The 22,691-nt window shown below is 39.2% G+C and overlaps 1 protein-coding gene across 4 annotated transcripts in view; it reads left to right on the forward strand.

The window, feature by feature from the left end:
- plin1 (perilipin 1) overlaps positions 1-22,691 on the forward strand; it is a 145,299-nt gene that overhangs the window by 116,998 nt on the left and 5,610 nt on the right. Inside the window, exon 8 of one of the 4 annotated variants that reach the window (XM_051920234.1) lies at positions 16,964-19,265. The exons of 2 other annotated variants lie outside the window; for them this stretch is intronic. In XM_051920234.1, the coding sequence (XP_051776194.1) occupies positions 16,964-17,215 (252 nt within the window). In that variant the 3' untranslated portion in view covers positions 17,216-19,265. Of the gene's footprint in view, positions 1-940; positions 1,007-16,963; positions 19,266-22,691 lie in introns of those variants that run through there. One more of the 4 variants, XM_051920237.1, reaches the window with a different exon arrangement.

Genomic DNA, 22,691 nt, shown 5'->3' on the forward strand with positions numbered 1-22,691 from the left:
ATACATTTTATTTATATAGCAACTTTCCCACCCACAGGGAGCTTATAACATCGTGTTGTGTAGCACCAGAAAAGGGCTATGGAAGTTAGCATTGACATCAAGGAAGATGCCTTTACTATCAGAATTGAAGTGGTTTGCTGTAAGAGGACTTTGATCACTCATAATCTCTTAGTGTTTATTTTGCATTTACTTTGTCCTTTGTGGAAGCCAGGGAACCTAAACCACAGGAAAATGTTCCCAAAACCTTAGCCCCAGAGCCCTTCAGCAACACAACCATTCAGTCTTGTAGACTTCACTTGGTGTGTGTCACACATGGAATTGTCTCCTTGTTGAAAACAAGATGAAGGATGTTTTACCTGATCAGTTCCCCTAGGTGTCTTTCTCCTTAGCTTTCATGAAAGTTGTGTTCCTTGTAAAATACTAGCCAATTGAACAGCCTTAGTGAGTGACACTCCTGACAAATATATTCTACCAATCATCCCACTCGCTAAGTGATGCAGATTTTCTCTTGAAGCCCTGGTCGTACATATCATGAGCTCATCATGGGCCACATGATCTGCATGACATTTTTATACACAACTTTAAGTATGATGGGATATTAATTGACATATTATTTCGCATGCGCAGAAGCATCTACTATCGACAGAATTTGTATCCTTCTTTAGCACATGTTCCCCTTATTTTAGCATTTTGCTAGTTACAATAAAAGCATCACAAATAGAGTTAGAAACAATCAAGTAAAGAGTAACCTTGTAACACCAGTAAGTTTACATTAAGTATAAATGTATTGCATTGCTGCAGTGAAGGCCAGTCCCAAACCAATGGTTTCTTGCTCCTTACCTCACTCTTTTAGGTAGCTCGCTGTCCTTAGAAGAATGGCTTGCTTGTTGCCACACTACTAGGAAGCCTTGCAACTTTGACACACTTTCTGTTATTATAGGTTTCCTGTAACTTGCACTAAAGCTGCTGAACATGCTAGAATGCTGTGAGGAAGCAAGACAAGGATATGATCAGAGTAGTATATGATATTATTTACCTTGATTTTCAGAAATCATTTGATAAGATGCCACATGAGAGGCTGGGCATTGAACTTAAAGAAGTGGGATTTCAGGGGGTTATGTGTAGATGGGTGCAGAAATTTCTGAAACACAAGAAGAAGAGGGTTATGTTACATAGAACCTTATCAGAATTAATAATAATAATAATAATAATAATAATAGTAATATGAACTCATTTTATTTATAAGGCACTTTGCCTTTGTAGTAAACCTCAAAGTGCTACATAAAAAAAATTTAAACAAAAACACAACAAGATAAAAAACAAAGATAAAACAATAATTAGAGTCAATTTTGTTAATATGCTTTCCTAAATAGAAAAGTCTTTAACTGTTTTTTAAAACAGTCCACAATCTGCTGTGTTCTCAGATTCTCTGGTAGGCCATTCCAGAGCCGTGGAGCAGCAACTGCAAAGGCTTGGTCACCCATTGTACGAAGTTTGGTCATACAGGGGCGAAGGTGATAGACATTTGCAAGACAAAGGTTTCTTGTAGTGGATTGTAATATAAGAAGTTCCTTAAGGTGTTGTGGAGCATTTCCATGGATACACTGGTGAGTGAGCAACAAAGTTTGTATTCAATACGGAGGTGAATAGGGAGCCAATGAAGTGACTGAAGGATTGGTGAAATATGTTCATATTTGGCTGATGTTATGATTGCTATCCCTCAAGGATCAGTGCTGGTATTCAGTAGTACAGTATTCAGAAGCCATTAAGAAGGCTAACAGAATGTTATGTTATATAACACAATGTGTGGAGTACAAGTCCAAGGAGGTCATTCTTAAGTTTTATGATGCACTGGTTAGACCTCATCTGGAGTACTGTGTGCAGTTTTGGTCCCCAAGCTACAAAAAAGAAATCTTAATGATAGAGAAGGTCCAGAGAAGTGTGACTAGGCTGACTAGGGTATGAGTTAGGAGGAAAGATTAAAGGAGTTGAACTTTTTCAGTTTATCCAGTTTAACCAAAAGGAATTAGTACATTGGCTGTTAGTTTAAAATGAGATCATCAAGAACACAGTGACACAGTTGGAAACGGCTTTGCACAACTGTTAGAAAGTTTTTCTTCATAATGAGAACCATCGATGCTAGTACTGTGGTCGACAATAGGCCTTTAGGGACATTCAAAACTCAAAATAATATTTTTTTTGAGAAATTAAGTGAATAGGATTGGTGAGCTTTATTCTTGTCAAAATTTTTCGCATTTTCTAAACCTCATTGAAATAATGTAATACCTGCTCATACTGTTAGTTACTTGTCACTGATGCTATCCTTAGACTGATATTAGTCATCCACGCCATTAACGTATTTACAAAGGCCATAATTCTCTGATCACCCAGATTCATCTCCAGAAGAACCTGGGTGGAAGGAAAAAAAAGAAAATTACAATGGAACTTTCAGCTGTCCTTCAACGTCAAGGTATGTTAATGCAGGACTTTGCCATTAGACACTGCCATTGTATGCTAATCATTTTCCAGGTGAGGTGCATAGGCTGGGACTTTTCCAGCACTTTTCCAGCACAAATCACATCAAGAAACCAATTCAGACACATCTGATAATAAATCTCAGCTAAAAATGATGCATTTGTATTCAAAAACACTGACGATGCTAATACTAAATTATACCTGTTGCTGAAACTAAATATTCCCATCTTTCTAGTTGCTGTAGAAGGAATTCAGTGTAACATTGGACTTGGTTTTTGTTCTCTTTTTCACAATTGTAATATGAATGGACAGACAATTCATAACTGTTAGGTAAATGGTGGCAACACCATAAACTTTGCTAACAGAACTAAACACTAATAAAATATAAAAATTTTCTAAACTGCTCATATTTAAATTAGAGCTGATAAATAATACTTCATTTAAACAACTGGATTAGCAGGTTTTTGGCAGCAGTTACATGCAGCTACTATCACCATTTCTACCTTGTGACAAACGGAAGTCATGGTGTGTGACGTCACATTTTCAACAGTATAAAGGTCAACATCATGCACTTTCTGGTGGCCACGATTCTGGAAAACAAACAAAGAAATGAAAGATTTATTAAGTCTTGTGATTTCTGGTTTGTGTATTGGGATTAGTTAGTGTGGATCTTTTTGTGTTTAGTAAAAACCCTTGTTTGTGTCTTTGATTTTTTTTCATCACATCCACCTCCTAGTCCTATTAGTATTTCACTCTGCTAAATTTCAGCCAGGAAGAAGAACTAGTGTGCTATATCATTTAAGAATAACCCCGCTGAGGTGTACTCCTCACATCAGACCACATATCCTAACACCCTGTTAACCTTCTGTTTATTATCTGGATGTGGCCTGTGACTCCTACAGTAAATGTGTATTATTCACTAGCTTCAGATCTGTTGGAGTTTACCCTTGTGCAGTGATCTTTCAAATATACATGTCAAGGATTTATATGTGTACTAGTTGACCTTATTATGCACTCAAGTAAGCACCCACCTTGAGCCAATTTACAATTGACCGTTAACATGCCTATCTTTGAGATGTTGGAGGAACCTGGAGAAAACCAGTACAGACACTTATTAGGGACACAGTTTCCTGTTTTGGAAACTGAACCCAGGTCTGCAGCTGTGAGGAAGAAGTGCTAAGTACTTCATCACACTACTATGCTGCCATATGCATATGTATTGTGAGGAACTGTTGGTTCTCTGCTGCTTAAGAAAGCTTTCATTTGACATTTCATCCATCTTAAACCTTCATTTAAAGATTGCACAAGACTAAGGAATAGAGGGACACTTGAAGCCATTAGAGGAACTCTTTGCCTGGTGTTCACATAGCGAAAGACAGGGCACCTCTGACCATTGAACTGTTTTACCAGAAGTGATTCTTGATGGGGAGTTTAAAGCTAATTTGAACTTTAACTTGACTACACTATTTTTAATGGATTGCCCCCATGTCCCCACAACATGTTCTTGTTTGAGAATCACATCTGGCCCCATAAGATTATGATCTAGGATCCTAAGGCATGCAAGTCCCAAAAAACACTTCCAAAAATAACCACTAGTGGGGGATATACCATCAAACTCCAGCTAGATAAAAGAGAAAACACAAAATCTGTATACAAATAAAAATGTTTATTTTTCACAAAATGCTCCGTCACACAGTGAAGCTCTGTAGAGCACAAATGATATAAAAGATCTGCTTGAAACACGAGGCAATCCAAGTGAAGAAAAACTCACAATGAAATGCCAAGAATAGTCAAAATTAAGGTAAAAAAATCCAGTAAATCACAAAAAGCACAAGGCAAAGCAAAAACACAAAATTCGCCAAAACTCCCCTACACATTCGAAATGAACCACCAGGAACTATGAGAGACCTCCAAATTTATAAAGCAGAGGGCAGTTACTGGCAATAATATGCAGGCAGTCCCACCTCTTGGGGGACCACCTGCCAAACACATTTAATTGAATCCAGTCAGCTTACATATTGTAAAAGCAGCCACAGGACAAAATTAGATTGATGGGGCACCTTGTAGTCAACCCCATATAATGTTAAGCAAAAAAAATGCAATGAAAGCACATGTATAACACAAAAACAAGTCAGTCATCCTGACTTCTGGAAGGATAGGAGCTCTTCTACATTTAAGGTGCACTGGGAGGAAGAGGCGGGTCCAGGCAAACAAACTCTGAGGGTGACATCAGATGGGTTGGTGTCAATCATTCTTTCTGCAGAAGGGGAAGAAGAGTGGCCATTAATACACAGTACCAACCCCTGTGTCAGTGGAGAATTGCTGTCACCCAGTCCATCAAGCTGTTTCCCATGCGCATGCTTATGACAATACTTAGACACAATCACAAACAAAGTATAATGCAAATAATCAACAAAAGTAACATTAACATAAAAGAAACAAAAAATGAACAAACCATACCTAACACATAAATCTGAACTGCAGCCTTTGGGCCCTGAATGAAACACCATAGATGTATTTAATTTGCTTAATACAATTCAGGGTCACAAAAGGCCAGCTCCTGTCCCAAAACCATTGGGTCCAAGTCAGAAACCAGCTTTGGCCAGGATATCAGTCTATGTCAGGGCCAGCCCACACATATACTCACAATTACACTTAGCAGATGCCAATTTAGAATCACCCATCAAACTAACAGACACACCTTTGGGCTTATGGGAGAAAAATCAGACCGCCCATTGAATCGCCTGCTGCTTTTATACAGTCCATTCAATGCTAACCAAAGCCGAATGTGATGCACAAAACAGCAACCAATACAGGACAATTAATGTTGCAGGATAGCCACACTCCCACAGACCATGTTAGAGATGCCAATTAACCCAATATGCACCTCTTTTTGTTGTGGAAGTAAGCTGGTGTAACCAGAGGAAAAAACCTTACAGAACCAAAATACAATGTGCAGACTTTACACTGACCACACTGGGAAGTAAGGCCATGTCCATGGAGTCCTGTGGCTTGTTCTTCTATATTGATTATGTGCACAGTGTTCTAAGACAGTTGATAGTTTACGTGATTATCATAATTACTTCACCCATTGGTTGATTGATTGACAAAACTGAAATCTGAATTTGACAGTAAACAAACCCTCGTGCACACATAGAGTTTACATGGTTATTTTTTGTACTTCTAAGCAACTTCACTGTCCCACATGCCCTCCTCTTCTCCTCCGCCCAAGTCCGTTCACTTTTATTTTTTGCTTAATTGGACTATATAATAGAAAGGAAGATGACATTTACAAGCAGAAGAAGAAGATCTTGTCACAACACATTCAACTAGGGCTTGTTAACTTGAAGTGATATTTAAGGCATTATGGTGGCACAGCTCCATTGCCCTAGATTCAATCACTATCTATGGATAGTTTGTACTTTCCTTTTGTGTCAGCTCCTGTGGATTTTCTCTGAGTCCCCTGATTTTGTTCTGTATTCCAAAAATGCACAGGTTAAGTTGATGAATGACTCTAAACTCTGTGAGTGTGGACTAAGCTGACCCCCATCCTTGTGCTCGAAGCTGCTGTAATTGTGAAAAAAAATGTCAAAATATGAGCTGATCTTGGGTGGCATGGTGGCGTGGTGGTAGCACTGCTGCCTTGCAACAAGGAGACTGTCGTTTGATTCTTGTTTTTTCCTGCATGGAGTTTACATGTTCTCCTTGTGTTCACATGGGTTTCCTCTCACAGTCCAAAGATATGTAGTTTAGATGGGCTAGCGATGCTACATTGGCTCCTGATTTGTGTGAGTGTTCACCTTGAAGTGGGTTGACGCCCAGTCCAAGGATTGTTCCTGTCTTGCGCCTAACTTTTTGGTGAGGTAGGCTCTGGCTCACCCACAGCCTTGCTTTGGGTATGTGGGTTTAAAAAAAATAGATGGATGACATGACCAGTTGCTACTTCTTCTGTACACATCTACAGCCATGGTTCATTTCAGGATACCTAGTTATATTTTCTTTGGAAACTAAACAGTCTGAGCTTTCTGAGGGCACCGTAACTTAAAGAGCTTGTGAGAACTTGAACAAAAGAAGATCACAGCAATCCTTTTTGGAGAGAAGATCTACAGGTGTAAGCTTCAGGGAGTCCAAAACAATTACAGCACACAGTAAAGCAGATTGTAGATGACCTGTAACACACACCCTAAAAACAAAAAGATGCTTAAAACAGCTGCAAAGAGCTGGTTCAAATACCAACATCAAGAGACAACTGCATGGAGCAACCCATAGGGAAACTGGTGTGGAATGGTCATGGTTAATATTTTTTAAAGCCTGACAGGACATGAGTGCTGCCAGCTGCAGATCTGAGGAGCTGCCATTCCAAACATAAATAAAAGCCAAAATGCTGTCATAATATCAAAACATTAAGTAAGAGGATTATAAGCAAACTTCTGATTAGCTCATCTTTGCTTTTCCTATATTTATACAATATTTGTCTATTGATTACAAAAGTACCCTAATTATTTATCGAAAAAAGTTTAAAATGTTGGGCAGCTTAAGTTAATTAGGGACAGCATGGTGGTCTAGAGGTCACAGATCCAGCATCATGATTTTTAATCCAACTTGGTGTTCAGTGTCTTTGTGTGGATCTTCATCATGGAACTCTGTGTTTTCCTCTCACACCCCAAAGGTTAGTCGATGGCTTGTATGTGTGTGACAGAAGGCCACCTTTTTAGCTCTTGACTTACATGTAAAGCATCTGGGATATCATCAGACCAATACAACCCTGAACTGGATTAAACCGGTTTGGGAATAGTATGCTATATAGGATGACTAGCAGACGTGCCCAGCTTTTCCTGGTTATATTTCTTTAATGGGTTATGGCATTAAAGCAAAAACTGATGTGTTTTTAAATGTTGATCATTTTGTCATTGACAGGTCAAGTGCTAATTTCCCATCTGTCATCTACAGTACTACTCTGCTGATTCCTGTGTGTTCATCAGTCGAAAATTTTTTTCTTTTTGTGTATGGCTGAATTCCATAATTGCAGTAACTCTTCGCTGGGTAGAAACCATGAATGTTGCTTCTTTGTACTTCCTGGTGTGCTGTGGTTTCACAAATAGATCTTTAATTACACATTATTGAAGTGTATGGCTTACTGAATAATTCAACTCATGGACTGCAGAAATAACCTACAGTAGATTTAACAGCTGCATTTGACACGATAGACCATGAGATCCTCATCTCTAGGCTGGAGCAGTGGGTGGGCATCACAGGTTCAGCTCTCCAATGGTTTAGGTCCTATCTTTCAGATAGAAGTTTTTGTGTCAGTATTGATGATTTTACTTCCACCTCTGTTGCCCTCCCCTGGGGGGTACCACAGGGCTCCATCCTGGGACCTCTTCTGTTCTCCTTGTACCTGCTACCACTTGGCGCTATTTTTCGGAAACACGGTATTTCCTTTCATCTTTATGCAGATGACTGTCAGGTGTATTTCCCACTGAAGCGCCAAGGTCCATGTTCTGTCCAGCCCCTGCTTGATTGCCTTATTGACATAAGGAGTTGGATGGCACTAAATTTTCTAAATTTTAATGAGAACAAAACAGAAATCATGCTATTTAGGCCCAATAGCACCAGCGGGACCCCTTGCATCGACCTTTCCACTGTGGCTCAATTTGAGAAATCCATGATCACAAATTTAGGTGTAAAAATGGACTCCACTTTTAAACTTGATAGCCATGTGAATGCAGTGGTAAAATCTTGCTTTTTCCAGTTGAGGCGGCTGTCAAAAATCAAGCCTTGTTGTCTAAGCGCAACCTTGAAACAGTGATACATGCTTTTATAACATCTTGTCTAGATTACTGCAATGCGCTTCTTTTTGGAATTAGCCAGGCCTCCATGGCTCGCCTACAGCTGGTGCAAAACGCTGCTGCTCGATTTTTAACTGGCACAAGAAAGCATGAGCATGTTACCCCGATTTTGGCTTCCCTCCACTGGCTTCCAATTCGTTTTCGAATCCATTTTAAGATCCTTGTATTTGTTTTTAAATCTCTTAATGGGTGTGCCCCTCTTTATTTGTCGGAACTGCTGCACCCTTACGTACCATCTCGCTCCCTCAGGTCATCAGACCAGATGCTTTTACGCGTTCTCAGGGCATGATGCAAACTCCGAGGTGATCGAGCTTTTTCAGTTGCAGCCCCAAAACTCTGGAACGATTAGCCATTGCATGTTAGGCAGGCTCCTTCGCTAGCTGCCTTTAAATCCTTTTTAAAAACACATTTTTACTCTCAGGCTTTTAACCCTGTATAATATGTTGGCTATTTGTATACTTTTTATACTTTCTATTAAGAATGTCTTCAGCTCTTATGTGTTTATGTGTTGTTTTTCTTTGTACAGCACTTTGGTCAGCCTTGAGGTTGTTTTTAAAGTGCTTTATAAATAAATCCAGCCATCCATCCATTTACCAACCTGCTGAATCCGAACACAGGGTCACGGGGGTCTGCTGGAGCCAATCCCAGCCAACACAGGGCACAAGGCAGGGAACAAATCCTGGGCAGGGTGCCAACCCACCGCAGGACACACACAAACACACCCACACACCAAGCACACACTAGGGCCAATTTAGAATCACCAATCCACCTAACCTGCATGTCTTTGGACTGTGGGAGGAAACCGGAGCGCCCAGAGGAAACCCACGCAGACACGGGGAGAATTATAAATAAATAGAGACTGGGGGGATTGGGGTTTACAGATATCACTGAAAATCTCTATTTTATTATAGAAGACAGCACCAGGGGCAATATTCAATAATATTATAAGGATGGTTCAATCAATGTTGATTTAAAATTACTACAAATCAAAACCCTTCATTGGTGTCAAAGCCTAAAATTGTAACAGCTTCATCATAACTTGAATAAATGTTGACCATCAAAAAACTGTACAAGTTACTAGTGTCATCTTCCGTTGTTTTCTTTCTATTCTGAAAAGCAGCATGGCATATGCTAAAAAATCAAAATGCATTTAATTTCTCAGTTGCACTTAGCAACAACATGCAGGTTGTGGACATTGGAAGGAACTATGGGTCTACAAGCTGAAAATGTTGTGGCTCCAACCCAGTCGTTCCCATTTAATTATGATGATGTTCCAAACAAAATATGCAATTGATGGCACTAAACAAACAAAAGTCACGGTCTATGGCAAGCCAAATTAACATTTAGAGATATCTCAAAATGAATTTCGGATATCTTAAAATGTAATTTACTTTACATACAATAATTTCCTTTACATTTTAAGATATCTGCAATACATTTTGAGATATCTAAAATGCATTTCCAGATATCATAAAATGTATTTTAAGATATCTCTAAATGTTAATTTGGCTTGCCATACACAGTCCTATCGCACGGAACCATTTCTCAGCTGGTAAAGACTGTGAGAGTAACAGTGGGAAGGTGCTCCACTCTATGGTGTCTTCTCGTAACAAGTGACACCTCCTTCCATGAACTGCAGGATATGTAGCGTGAGGCAGGAAGGGGCAGAATCAGTTGCCCTCTCTGAGCATCATCTCAGCACTGTGGATTGAAAAACAGTGCTTAAGATTGGCTTCAGCAACCCCTCTCAACCCAGAGTGGAAATACTTATCTCAGAAGAGCTCAGAAGATGATCCACTGATGTGCATGCGTAACAAGGTATATGATAGCATTGGCTTCTTCAGAAGTGCAAAATTTTGCTTTCATAAAAACTGTAGTTTCATCAGTCCATCTATAAGTTATTGTGACTTGTACACAGTGCAATGAAATTCTTATCTGCGTGCTTGACCAACACAAAGCAGGCCACCACTGTCCTAGTCCAGTGGCCTTAATCTCAGTCCATTGGCTATGTATAATACTGTATAACATCACAAATAGGTAGTGATAAATGGAACAGCTGAGTTTCCTTCTGCATGCAGTTTTTCAAAATTGATACCAAACTTTGCTTTGCATACAATTTTGCAATTACAAACCTCACTAAAAAGGGAATTTCAAAAGTGTTTTGGGGAGTTGAAAGAAAAGAACATTGCTCCTTAAAGGTTTGACAACACTGTACACTCCTTCTGGATCCTTATATTTCTCAGAAATAGGATCTAAAAGAAAATAAATGAAGAACCACTGTGCTTTGGAAATTCAATATGGCTAAACATAGATCACGGTTAGACACAAAGATATACTCTTAGAAAAAAGAATCTATAGAGACAATTTAATGCTTATACAAAGTAATTGGGAAGAAATCGCTGTATGTATGGTCTTAGATGAGGTCTTGCTTTGGCCGGTACAAAACTTTTTGTGTGCTGAAAAAGATGACCTCCCATCAGCCCCAGTATAATTCTTCTGCCAGCTGGGAATTGTAGCGCATGTATTGGCATTGGTTTTTGTGTAGTTCATTACAACCTCACTTCCCGATACACCATATAGCCTATATTTTAAGTTGGACCATTGGCAATGCACAGTCTACCATTTTTGTGTTATTGACGAACAAACAAACAGACAGAGTATGACTATCTATATAAATGGAGAAAGACACAGAACTCTGGTCCTCAAATAGAGGTGATTCAAATACTGTAAGCAGAACTTTTCCATTACGGCCACACAATCTGTTGTTTCAGTATGAAAAACTACCACCCCAGAGGGAGCACCTCACTGTCGTATCTTTCATAAGTACTGCTCTTCAACCAACCATTGATGTAAGGATTTAAAAATAATGTTTGCATTTGGACTGAGGTTGTGAATGTTTGATCAGTTTGCGTAGGCATTGGTTGCGCGTCCATTCTGTACCTTGTACTTGACACTCAGCAGATGGCTCTGATGTTCTTCTTCTTCCTATGAGCTGCCTCAGCAATGTGCTTCACATTCAGCAGACTTTGTTGCTGTTCTTTTACTTTCTGCAGTGTCACCCTCTCAAGCAGTTTGCCATAGGAATGGGGTGAATCCCAGCAAGTTCATGGAAGCTGCCACTACCCAAATGTTTTGCTTTATCATCATAAACTTCTGATAAAGATCAATATCAAGGTGGTTTGCCAGTGATCATGTGACAGATGGACACAGTCCTTACCATTTTATATACATAGGCTGTGTCTGCATGAGTGTACCCTGCAGAGTTGGCTGTAGTCTTAATGAAGCTGGACAATTCCCCAGTCAAACCAGTTCAATTTTTCTGCAAAACTAGGATCTGAATCCATTTACTCTTAAAGGACAAGGACAAAGAGTAGTAGTAAGAGTTAGATTAGAATTGTCACCAAATGTTCTAAAACTAGTCACCAAATCATAAGGGCTAGACAGCACTAGTACTTAGTCAGGACAAAACCACAAGTATAAAACACTGAGAAACACATTTTCCAGTCAACTTTCTCAGCATCCTTCTCAAAGAGATATGCCATAATCACATGAGCCCACCTTTTCCACAGGCAACAATGCATGCAGGCCACACCACCAGAACGCTGTCATTAAAAACTATTTCTAAAATGGTGGCACATGCTAATGGCACAAATACAGTAGCTAATGAAACAGTGAAAAATTTAAATTAGCACTTATAAAAACTAAAGCAGAGGAACAAAACCTTATTTTTAGTGAATCATGATACTCTACAGTTGTGTTTTGGAAGAAAACAAGAAAATAATGGGTTGGTAAATTGAAGGTATTTTACATTATGCCCAGTTATAATCACATTTGTTTATCTGCTGCCTTTAATCATTTCCTTTTCTTTTTTTATTAAGTGAGATGGCAATGGGGCAAAAAGCTAAAAAGATGGACATGTATTGTCAGGGTCAGAAGTAGGAATGTCACCCATGAGGTCACCGTACTGAGCTTGGCCGCACTGTGTGACTCTGAGCCATTGTAATGTGTACTGTACACGTAAGGCCCGGCAGCACTGTATAAAAACTGAATCTGATTGGTCAATTACTGACACTTCAAAGGCATAAAGATTTTGTACCAAAGTACTTGATGGGTGGAAGATTTCTCAGGAAAAACAAAATGAGCATTCGTTAGTAAAGACCCAATTAGACTCTGAATTTGTATCATTAATAAAAGTTTGTTTTCAGAAATGAGTGTGGAGGCTAAACACATGTAATGTTCATTCAGCCTGGTGCTGTTGTGGCAGAAGTGTGGGCAGGAAGTATTTCTTTGTAGTGGCAGCTCAAAATGAAGTAATCCCATATCTATGGCAGCATATTAGACGTCCATCCTGTGATGTCCTCAGAATGCAGTGTACTCAAGATGGCAATGGGCTTGGGACTCTAGGGTAAGACTGGGAGGATGGCAGAAGTGTCCAAATGACCTGCTTAGTAAAGCCTCTGTCAGGTTTTGTTCCTTTACATGTTTCTTCTTGCCATGTTTAGTCCCCCTCAAAAATACACAAGAAAAATAAAAGCTTTTGATGTTTCAATCTACCATTTGAACTGAGCAATTAAAGGTGTGTTGTGGCTTCCGGGCAAAATCTGTAACATATCACCGTTTAGCTAGTATTTAACTGTCTGCAAATTATCTCTGAATATATTTCAAATTCCAGCTTTTCCCAATACATTTTAGTTTACAGCCTTGGTTTATATTATGTTGTGCCAGCTTTTGGTTTGCTAGCAAAAATGGCAATGTGCAAAGTTAGTAAAAGTGAAAAATGGTGAAATAGATTTAGGAGATTAATAATAATAATAATTTAAATTGAATAAACTTTAATGATGTAAAAATAGCAGGTAGAACAGAGGTTAGGACTGGTGCCTACTCACATGTCCAGAGATCTGGGATCATTTCTCACCCTGGTTATCAGGTGGATTGTTTTCGATTAACATGTTTTTAAGTTTACTGGTGACTGTAAAATGACTGGGTGTGTGCTTAAGTGTGTCCTATAATGGACTGGCACCCCAGCCAGTACTGGTACCTGCTCTCAGTTTAATGACGCAAGGACAACCTGTGGCTCTTTTTACACCTTTATGGAAAAAAACAATTTAAGAAAATGAACTGAAGGCTAATGCTAATATTAAATTATTAAATATTGTAATAAGTGACATGGCTGCCACAAGTGTAAAGGGAAAGCAGATAGCACAGGACTTGAACAAGGGAGAGACAGAAACCAGGCCAGGACTGCCATGGTTAGACAAGCCAGTAGTACTTTCAAGGAACAATAGGGGGCAGCAGCTACAGTAAGCTGAACAGGGCGTCTGGTGGTATTGTAATGTTGGTAAAGTACAGCAGACAGCAGTTTGAGAGGCTCAGGGACTGGCGATGTGTAATACTGGAGCACCTCAGGGAATTGTTCTGTCTCCCTTCCTGTTTAGCTCTCTATACAACAGACTTCCAGCATAATACCAGAGCTTGCAATCTACAGAAATTTTCAGATGACTTCCCCATCATAGGCTGCACTTATAATGGAGATGAGTCAGAGTACAGGAAAGTTGTGGAGGACTTTGTCTTGCAGTGCAGGGACAACAACATGCAAATCAACATTAGCAAGACAAAAGAGCTGGTAGTGGACTTCCAGCATGACAAGAAGCCTCTGAGACCAATCACCATTCTGGTGGAGGACATGGAAGTGGTGCCGGGCATCAAGTACCTGGGAGTTCACATGAACAACAAACTGGACTGGTCTGACAACACAATGGTGCTGCACAAGAAAGGACAGAGCTGAATGAGCTTGCTAAGGAGACTCCAGACTTTTGATGTGTGCAGCAAGCTGCTGGAAATGTTCTAACAGTCCATAGTAGTCAGTATGGTGTTCCACAATGCAGTATCCTGGAGAAGCAACCTGAGCTCAGTTGGAGCACAATGCTTGAATAGACTTAGCAAGAAAGCCTTCTCCATCACAGAGCAAACCCTAGACACACTGGAAGCTGTTGTAGAAAAGACATTGAATGCAAAATTAGATACCATCATAAAAAACACCCCCCATGCCCTCCAGGAAGTGCTCTCTTGTACCTGATGTACTCAAGTATTTATTTATTTATTGATTGATTGATTGGCTGCATTATATTCTTGCTTTTTATGTTCCTGCAGCTATATGCTTCTGAATTTCACCATGGGGTTAATAAAGTTTATCTAATCAGATCTGAAACCTTTATATGGGTTTGTTCTAATAATAAAACAATGTAATTGTGTGAGAGACCACCAACAAGTATTGTGTCCTGATGATTGTTGGATTTATCTGTAGCATATGTCTGATCTAAAGTGATTCAGGAATAACTCCTAAATTAAACTAAGCTGAGATTTCAAGGTCTTCTATGTGCCAGTAGCTAAAGAGTCTGAAGTCATGGAGTATTCTGGGGCAGCAAGGTAGGAAGGCTTGAAACAGTGTGAGAGAGAGAGAGAGAGATGGATGGAAATTAAAAATGAGGACTGAGATCATATAAGGAGTGTGGGTAAGTTGGCAAGCCACCACAAAGGATGTAAATACGAAACCTTAATGGTTTGTGTTATCTTTCAATAAAATTCATTGGTAACTCTTTAGTTTAGGTGCTACAAAAATGCGTCTATTACTCATTTACTCGTCTGTAGCAAGACTTTAATAAAAGCTTCTTTTGGTCTTCAAAACACTTATCCAACATCATTAAACAGGTGTGGATATTCACATGATGGTAAAATTACTTGTTAGTATGAAGGATTCCCAGGTCTTATACTAAATATGTAATATTGAGAAAAATGTGTCACAGTTAAGCCACCTCAGACCACTTCAAAGTGACATTTTGCTAGTAGGTCACATTGCAGAGATGAATAAACATTTTACTGATGCTTTGTAAGTGTAAAGAACACCCAAAGAAGTGTTTGTTAAGATCTTGTTACATAAGAGTATATGAGACATAAATGCATTGTTTCAGTACCTAAACTAAAGTGTTTACAATTCCTTTTTTTCATATTTTTAAGCATTCAATTTTGTCACTTTTATAAAAGGATGCAGCAAAAACTAACAGTCCCCTTATGGCAATATTAGTGATCTAACTTCAAAACTGTCTAATCCAGTTTAAGATATGCAAGGCTAGAGCTGATCTTGGCAGTGCTGAGTACAAGGCAGGAACCAACCTTGGGTAGGGTACCATGCACTTTGTACGGTTAATAATAATAATAATAATAATAATAATAGTATTACTATATATAATAAAACTAATAATAATAATAATACATTTTATTTATATGGCACCATTTTCATGCTCAAAGCTTTTCACAGAAATTCAAATTTCAAATTGAACTTGAACAACAAAGAAAAGTCAGGAAAAAGGTCTAATGCACAACATTGGATACAAAATAAAATCTGCATAACTATATACAAATAAACCAGAATAAAATACAAAAATACAAATACAACTAGAAAACTCTGCACAAATAATATAATTTTTGATACTCGTACACAAGTGTCTGGACTGAGAGAAAGGGGTTAGAATGTCAGGGTAAATTAAAAGTCTTCCTGAAAAAATGAGTTTTAAGTTGATTTTTAAAAGAATGAATTCAGCCAGCTGATCTCATTTATTTAAGGAGGTCTTTCCAAAGTCTGTGAGCTATGAAGCTGAAGGCACTGTCACCCACAGAGTACAGGTTAGTTTGGAGCACAATGAGATTGCCTGAATCTGTGGACCTTAGTGGGTGGACTGGAGCATAGCGATGGAGGGGATTACTGATGTAGTCTGGTGTGAGTCCATTTAAAAGAGTGTGGGTTTGTAATAGAATTTGATACTCAGTCCTGTAAGACCCAGGGAGCCAGTAATAGGATAGCTGTTGATGTTGAGGTTTGTGTATGCAGCATCGTTTTGCACTAACTGAAGCTGTGATAAAAGACTAGAAGGGGATTTCATAAAATCATGGACTAGTTTCTCAACATTAGAAAAAGAGTGGAATGACCAAACACAGTTTTATTACAGAGGTGGAAGTAATAAAGTTTCTTAATTTGGTTAATGTGGGTAGAGTAAAAAAGAGAGGAATCAGAAATGGCACCAGGCTTCCTTGCAGAATAAGAATCTCCAAGAGTTATTGAAAAGGATCTCATTTTCTGAAGATCTCACAAACATACCACAGACTCATCAGCAGTTAACAATATCCACTTCTATGGGCTAGTTCCTGTGGAAAAAACACAAAAAAATACAAGACAGTAACTATACAGAAGTCCAAACCTTGGACTCTGGGGCTCTGAGATAGCAATGCTAATCACTATACCACCAATACTGTTATGTAATGAATAAACATTGTGAACACTTGAAAACATTCACTTGGTTTTTAACTCTGATTTAAAATTATTGACTGATACATACTTTGAATAATTAGGAATAATTTATACAGTCCATCCATTTTTAGAAGCCACCACATGAGGATTTGACTGGTTGTGATGCAGCAGAGTATTGTGGGGGACACTCATTTTTAAAGTAAAAAAAGATATCCTTTTTACTAATGAAATTGCATTTTTTTATTTTCATTAGGTCAGGCTTATTTTGAGCCCAAAATTTTGAAATTGAGCCCACCCTTCCCTTTACACAATTGTCTTTTATCCTGTATGTTGCTAGGATTTGGCACTGGATCTCTGTAACCCCGAGCTTAACAACCAAATTGGAAAATGGGAGGATGGATGGATGAATGGCCTCTTCCATGACTGCATGAATGTCAAAAATCTATTTTTAACAAATGCCTCATTTCTAGTCAACTATATACTTGCTACAGGACAGAAAGCATCACCAGATAAGTGCATTTCTTCTTCTAAACCAGAATGGGTTAAAAATGTTGCACACATTTGTGTGTATAGTTTGAGTAAGATATAGAACTTATTGTTTTTTGTTTTTATGACCTGTGCAGTAAAGGGAAAGTTCTTCTTTTTTTGTTGCTGCTGTCTCTAAGAACCGGTATCAAAATGCCAGCTTGATGGACCCACTCCAATGAGACCTACAAAATACATACAGTAGTGGTTGTATTTTTCCATTTTAATTTTATTTGGAACAACTGAGTCAGAGGAAAAAAAACGTTAAAATGTTAATAATTACTCCCTTTGGGGGGGCAACAGGGACAAACCTTTCTCCTTATGAGAACACAAGCAGCTGTTTAGAAATGCTAAGAATGAAGGCAATGAGAGTTACAGACGCCAGTCACATTAGAAACTGTGCATTTTGGAAAGCACCTATGGCGACCTTTGACACCTCACCCCAGTCATCTGCAGACAAGGGTGTCTCTTTGCCTTTTGCTAATTCTGTCATGGAGGACCATTCACGAAAACATACAAATACCAGATCCTTGGATAGAGACAGAGGCAGCATTCACGTGTCTGAGCTCTACTTTCACCTTTTATCAATCGTTCAATTGCTGCATAAAACATCCTTGTGATTCAGAGTGAAAGATATCAGTGTGCATCCCCTATAGCTTCAGTTAACACTGCACCCCCTGCCGGGGAATGACCGCAGACTGATCCGGTAACTCAGCAGGATCTGACGCAGTCTGACAATGAGCCATTTGCATTGGAGACAGGCAGTATGCCCTTTGACCTCCCTCGTGTTCTCGTTTGGATCCCAAGCAATACAGAGACTCCATCATGTCTGAAAAAGAGGCGATCCCTCTGCTGAGGGAATGTGAATGACAAGCAGAAAAAAAATGTAAATAGGTGAAACTGACAACGTCATGTGTTTGGCTGCAAGTTCAGTAGGGTCTCAACAAGCTTTGGTTGACCTTCAAGTTGGGTGATTGAATCATCTTAATTGCCCAAGGAACCCTTGTTCTTTATCACCATCCAAAATATTTTTAGTTTGCAAAATTAAAAAGTCAGGTAGCACAGTTTGCAAGATGTCAGCAACAAAAAAGCTTAACTTTACCTTAAGTTTTGGAATATCGTCATGGCTACAAAAACACTTCCCTTTAATTCACAGAATGGACTGCATCTTTGTCATCTTTAAGGCTAATTCCTCTAGTCTAATAACGTGGTGGATGGATGAAGGCATGCCTTTGACATGAGCTCTAGCACTTACATCACAAAGTGACCTGCTGCATAGCTTTGAGTAATCTCGACTACAACAAAGGTGGAGGGATTGTCTGAAAGCTCAGCCCAAGGCTTCAAATTAAGTACTGAAGTAGGACGCACCCAGATACACACACAGTAACATTTTAAGTGTGCTGGAAACCTGACAGTTCTTTATATTTGGTGGGGCCATAAAGACTCTTAAAAAGTATAGTGTCTTACTAACCCTTTAAAGGTGCTGGGGTCATCGTGATTCCTTAAATGTACTGGAGCCCTACTGCTCCTTAAAATGGGATGGGGCCCTTGTGATCCCATAAATCTATCTGGGTCTTGCTAACCTAACAGCCTTTAAATGTTCTGGATTACTAGTGAGCATTTAAATACACAGAGCTCTTATGTTTCTGCACAACTGTTTTCAGTCCTGCTGGGAACCTACCGTCTATCTAAATGTACAGGATCTTCAATGACTCTCTAAGTACTCTAAAGCCCAAACAACCTTATAAATGAACTGGGCTCCTGCAGGCCCTTTTACAGTATTTGTGTCCTGCTAATTGCTTTTAATATTAAAAGTACTGGGGTTATGTTATCCCAGTACTGGGGTGTCCCTGACCATTTTAAATGTGTCAGGGTCTTGATGATCCTTTAAATGTGCCAGCACTGTGCTTATCCTTCATAATGAGATATTTTAAATATACAATTTATTTTTTTATTTTTGTATAGCCTAAACTCACACAAGAAGTGCCGCAATGGGCTTTAACAGGCCCTGCCTCTTGACAGCCCCACAGCCTTGACTCTCTATGAAGACAAGGAAAACCTCCCAAAAAAAAAACCTTGTAGGGAAAAAATGGAAGAAACCTTGGGAAAGGCAGTTCAAAGAGAAACCCCTTTCCAGGTAGGTTGGGCGTGCAGTGGGTGTCAAAAGATGGGGGTCAATACAATACAATACAATACAATACACAGAACAGACCAAATCCTCAATACAGTATAAAAATAAACATTTTAGAAGTACGGAGCAGAATTTAACAGTAGATGATATCACATAATAAGATTTGGATTTGTTTAGAGTCCTGGAGACCTCATCCATCAAGTTGCCTCCCCCATTTGGCCATTCCACGGCTGAAACAGCGCTGAGCCAGCCAATCCGATGAAAGGACCCCTCTTTCCCATGATTCCTGGGATCCTCCATCAGGGATGACTTTACCTTAGGCAGGTAAAACAACTTGGCAGGTGGGCCGTGGCATCAAGTGCCACATTTGAGTACCGAGAAGAGAAACAGAATAGGTGAGGGGCATCCCTTATAGTAGCAGGCAGACCATTCCACAGTTTAGGGGCCCTGTAACTAAAAGCTCGACCTTCCACTGTTATTTTATTAATCCTTGGAATCTTAAGCAGACCGGCACCTTGAGATCTTAATGTGCGCTTTGGTTTGTAAGTCATGATAAGTTCAGACAAGTAAGCCGGACCTTGGCCATTTAATGCTTTATATGTTAAAAGGAGGATTTTGAAATCTGCCCTAAACTTAACCAGGAACTAGTATAAGGATTTAAGAACTGGAGTTATGTGTTTGTATTTTCTTATTCTTGTAATAATTCTTGCAGCCACATTTTGGATTAACTGGAGGCTGTATAAAGAACAGTTTGAACATCCAGTGAACACTGCATTGCAGTAGTCAATTCTACTAGAAATAAATGCATGAATTAATTTCTCAGAATCCTGTTTATTTAGAAAGCGCCTTAATTTCCTAATATTTTTAAGATGGAAGAAACATGTTTTGGACAACTTTGTAATATGCGCTTTAAATGATATGCTAGAGTCAAAGATAACTCCTAGATTGCGGGCCGATTCAGTAAAATTAATGGGGATTCCAACTGAGTTAAATGATGACAAAATATTATTGTGATCAGAGTCATTCCCTCCAACAATTAACATGTCTGTTTTATCTGTATAACTGGGTGTCATCTGCATAGGAGTGAAAATTAACATTATGTTTCCTAATGAGAAATCCCAGTGGAAGCATGTAAAGTGAAAACAGTAAAGGTCCCAGTACTGAGCCCTGCGGGACACCATATTGAACTTTTGTGTATAATGATGGAGTACTGTCAGCACATTTCTGTACATATTGGAATCAATTTGATAAATAAGAACTAAACCAAGCGAGCATGGTGTCTGTAAGCCCAACATCATTTTGTAGCCTGTGCAGTAAAATAGAATGGTCAATGGTGTCAAATGCTGCACTTACGTCTAACAACATAATTACAGTGGAGTTTCCTTCATCAGAGGATATCAGAATGTTGTTTACAACCCGCGTTAGTGCCGTTTCTGTACTATGACCAGTGCGGAAACCAGACTGGAATTTCTCAAATAAATTGTAATGTGTAAGGTGTGACTGAAGCTGACCAGCAACTACTTTTTCTAGTATTTTAGAGAGAAATGGTAAATTTGAAATAGGCCTATAATTATTTAGTATGTGTGGGTCTAGGTCTGACTTTTTAAGTAATGGTTTAATGACTGACACTTTTAGTGTATCAGGTACTGTGCCATGCAATAATGAACTATTGATATGTTTAGCATAGGCACTGCAAGATCATCCATTGCACTTTTTACTAGTTTTGTTGGAACTGGATCTAGGGAACAAGTAGTGGGCTTCATTTTAGAAATTAAAATGATGGGGTTAAAGCATCAGTTCATATTGACGATTTATATATGCAATGGGCCTACTGACCCTTGAAATATAGTATGTTTGGATTTTTTCTGGAACTGGTTAGAAGTACAGGTCAGGTCAGGTGGGGGAACATGCACTGGTACAGCATATTGCCGCACCCATACGACAAAACAGCTTGGAATCCTGCTTGGCAACAAAGCCAGACAAAGACACAGTCTAGTCCCACGCGCTGGAAATGACCATCCATCTGCCACAGCCAGGTGTTATGTGGGTGTCTCCTTGGCATGGACCAGCCACTCAGGTCCTCAACAATGAGGATTCTGCAAGCCAGATCATCCTTGGGAAATCGCACCAAATGGCCGTAGTGCTTTAATTGACGCTCCATCACAATGCAGGTAATGTGCCTCAATCGTTACTCCATGAGCAACCGCTCATTCAACACAAAGTCAAACCATCAGTGCCCAAGGATTCTCCGAAGAGACACAGTACCAAAGGAGTCCAGTCTTCATCTCAGGTTACTGGATAGCGTCCATGTCTCACAACCATATAGCAAAACAGGAAGCACCAGGACTCTAAAAACTTGAACCTTCGTCCTTTAGCACAGATATCAGGAGCGCCACACACCCCTTTTCAGAGACTTCATGACCACCCATGCTCTCCAAATCCATCTACTGACCTCATAGGTAGAGTCACTAGAGACATGAATGTCACTGCCAATTCTATTTTTTTTAGAAGTTCTAAAATCTAATAATCTTTGAAATGGTCTTTGCCTTTGCTGCCCCTTTAAATGTATTTTACTGTCTTCCTAAATGTCTTGGGGATTAATTTCCCTTTTAAATGTGACAAGACACTGATTATACTTTAAATAAGCTGAAGTCTTGATGAGCTTTTAAAAGTACTGGGGTCCTACTAAACTATAAATGTGCTAAAGTATCTCTAGCCCTTTAAATGTGCTGCTGAACCTTAAAAAGAACTGGGGCCCCAAAAGTGCCAGTGCTAGTTTATTTTGCGCCCTGTGCCAAGCTTATTACTGTGCCATCCAACTATTCAGTACCTAACCCATGCAGCTGGGTACTCCCCCTTATGACCTGTGTCTTAATGGTGGCACCGGCCCTGGGTCCCAGTGAGGCTTTAATTTTAGTAATTTGGCAATTAATGTTACAGTGGTACTTGGAGCCTCCAGGAGGCAACAGCATATTGTTAGCAACAGGCTAGATGAACTGATTGATCAACCTTTATTTTTCCCCCAGAGTTAAATTTGGCTTTCTACAAGAGCTCTTAAAATAAATAAACCTGTTCAGGACAACGTTTAGGTAAGGTAGTGCATAATAAAGTTTGAGTAGGTGGTGGATAATGGGGTATAATCACCCTCAAATAATGGACAAGAGCAAAATCTTTTCTTTTTAAAGGTGCAGTAGCACTTCTTTTTTTTAATGTGGTTACTTTCATCCCGTGTGCATATAAAAAGGCTATCATTTGAATTTTTACTTGTCTCTAATGTGAACGTATTATTATTATGAAAAAGATGTCTGTTTTTCCAGTTGTCAGGTCCTTACCTGGCATTGTGGGTATATGAGTGTGCCCTGAACTGACATCCTATCAGTATTAGCTGCATTGGATGGTTCTGCAGTAA

The sequence above is a fragment of the Erpetoichthys calabaricus genome, chromosome 17, assembly GCF_900747795.2.
Source record: "Erpetoichthys calabaricus chromosome 17, fErpCal1.3, whole genome shotgun sequence".
NCBI classification, from domain to species: Eukaryota; Metazoa; Chordata; class Cladistia; order Polypteriformes; family Polypteridae; genus Erpetoichthys; species Erpetoichthys calabaricus.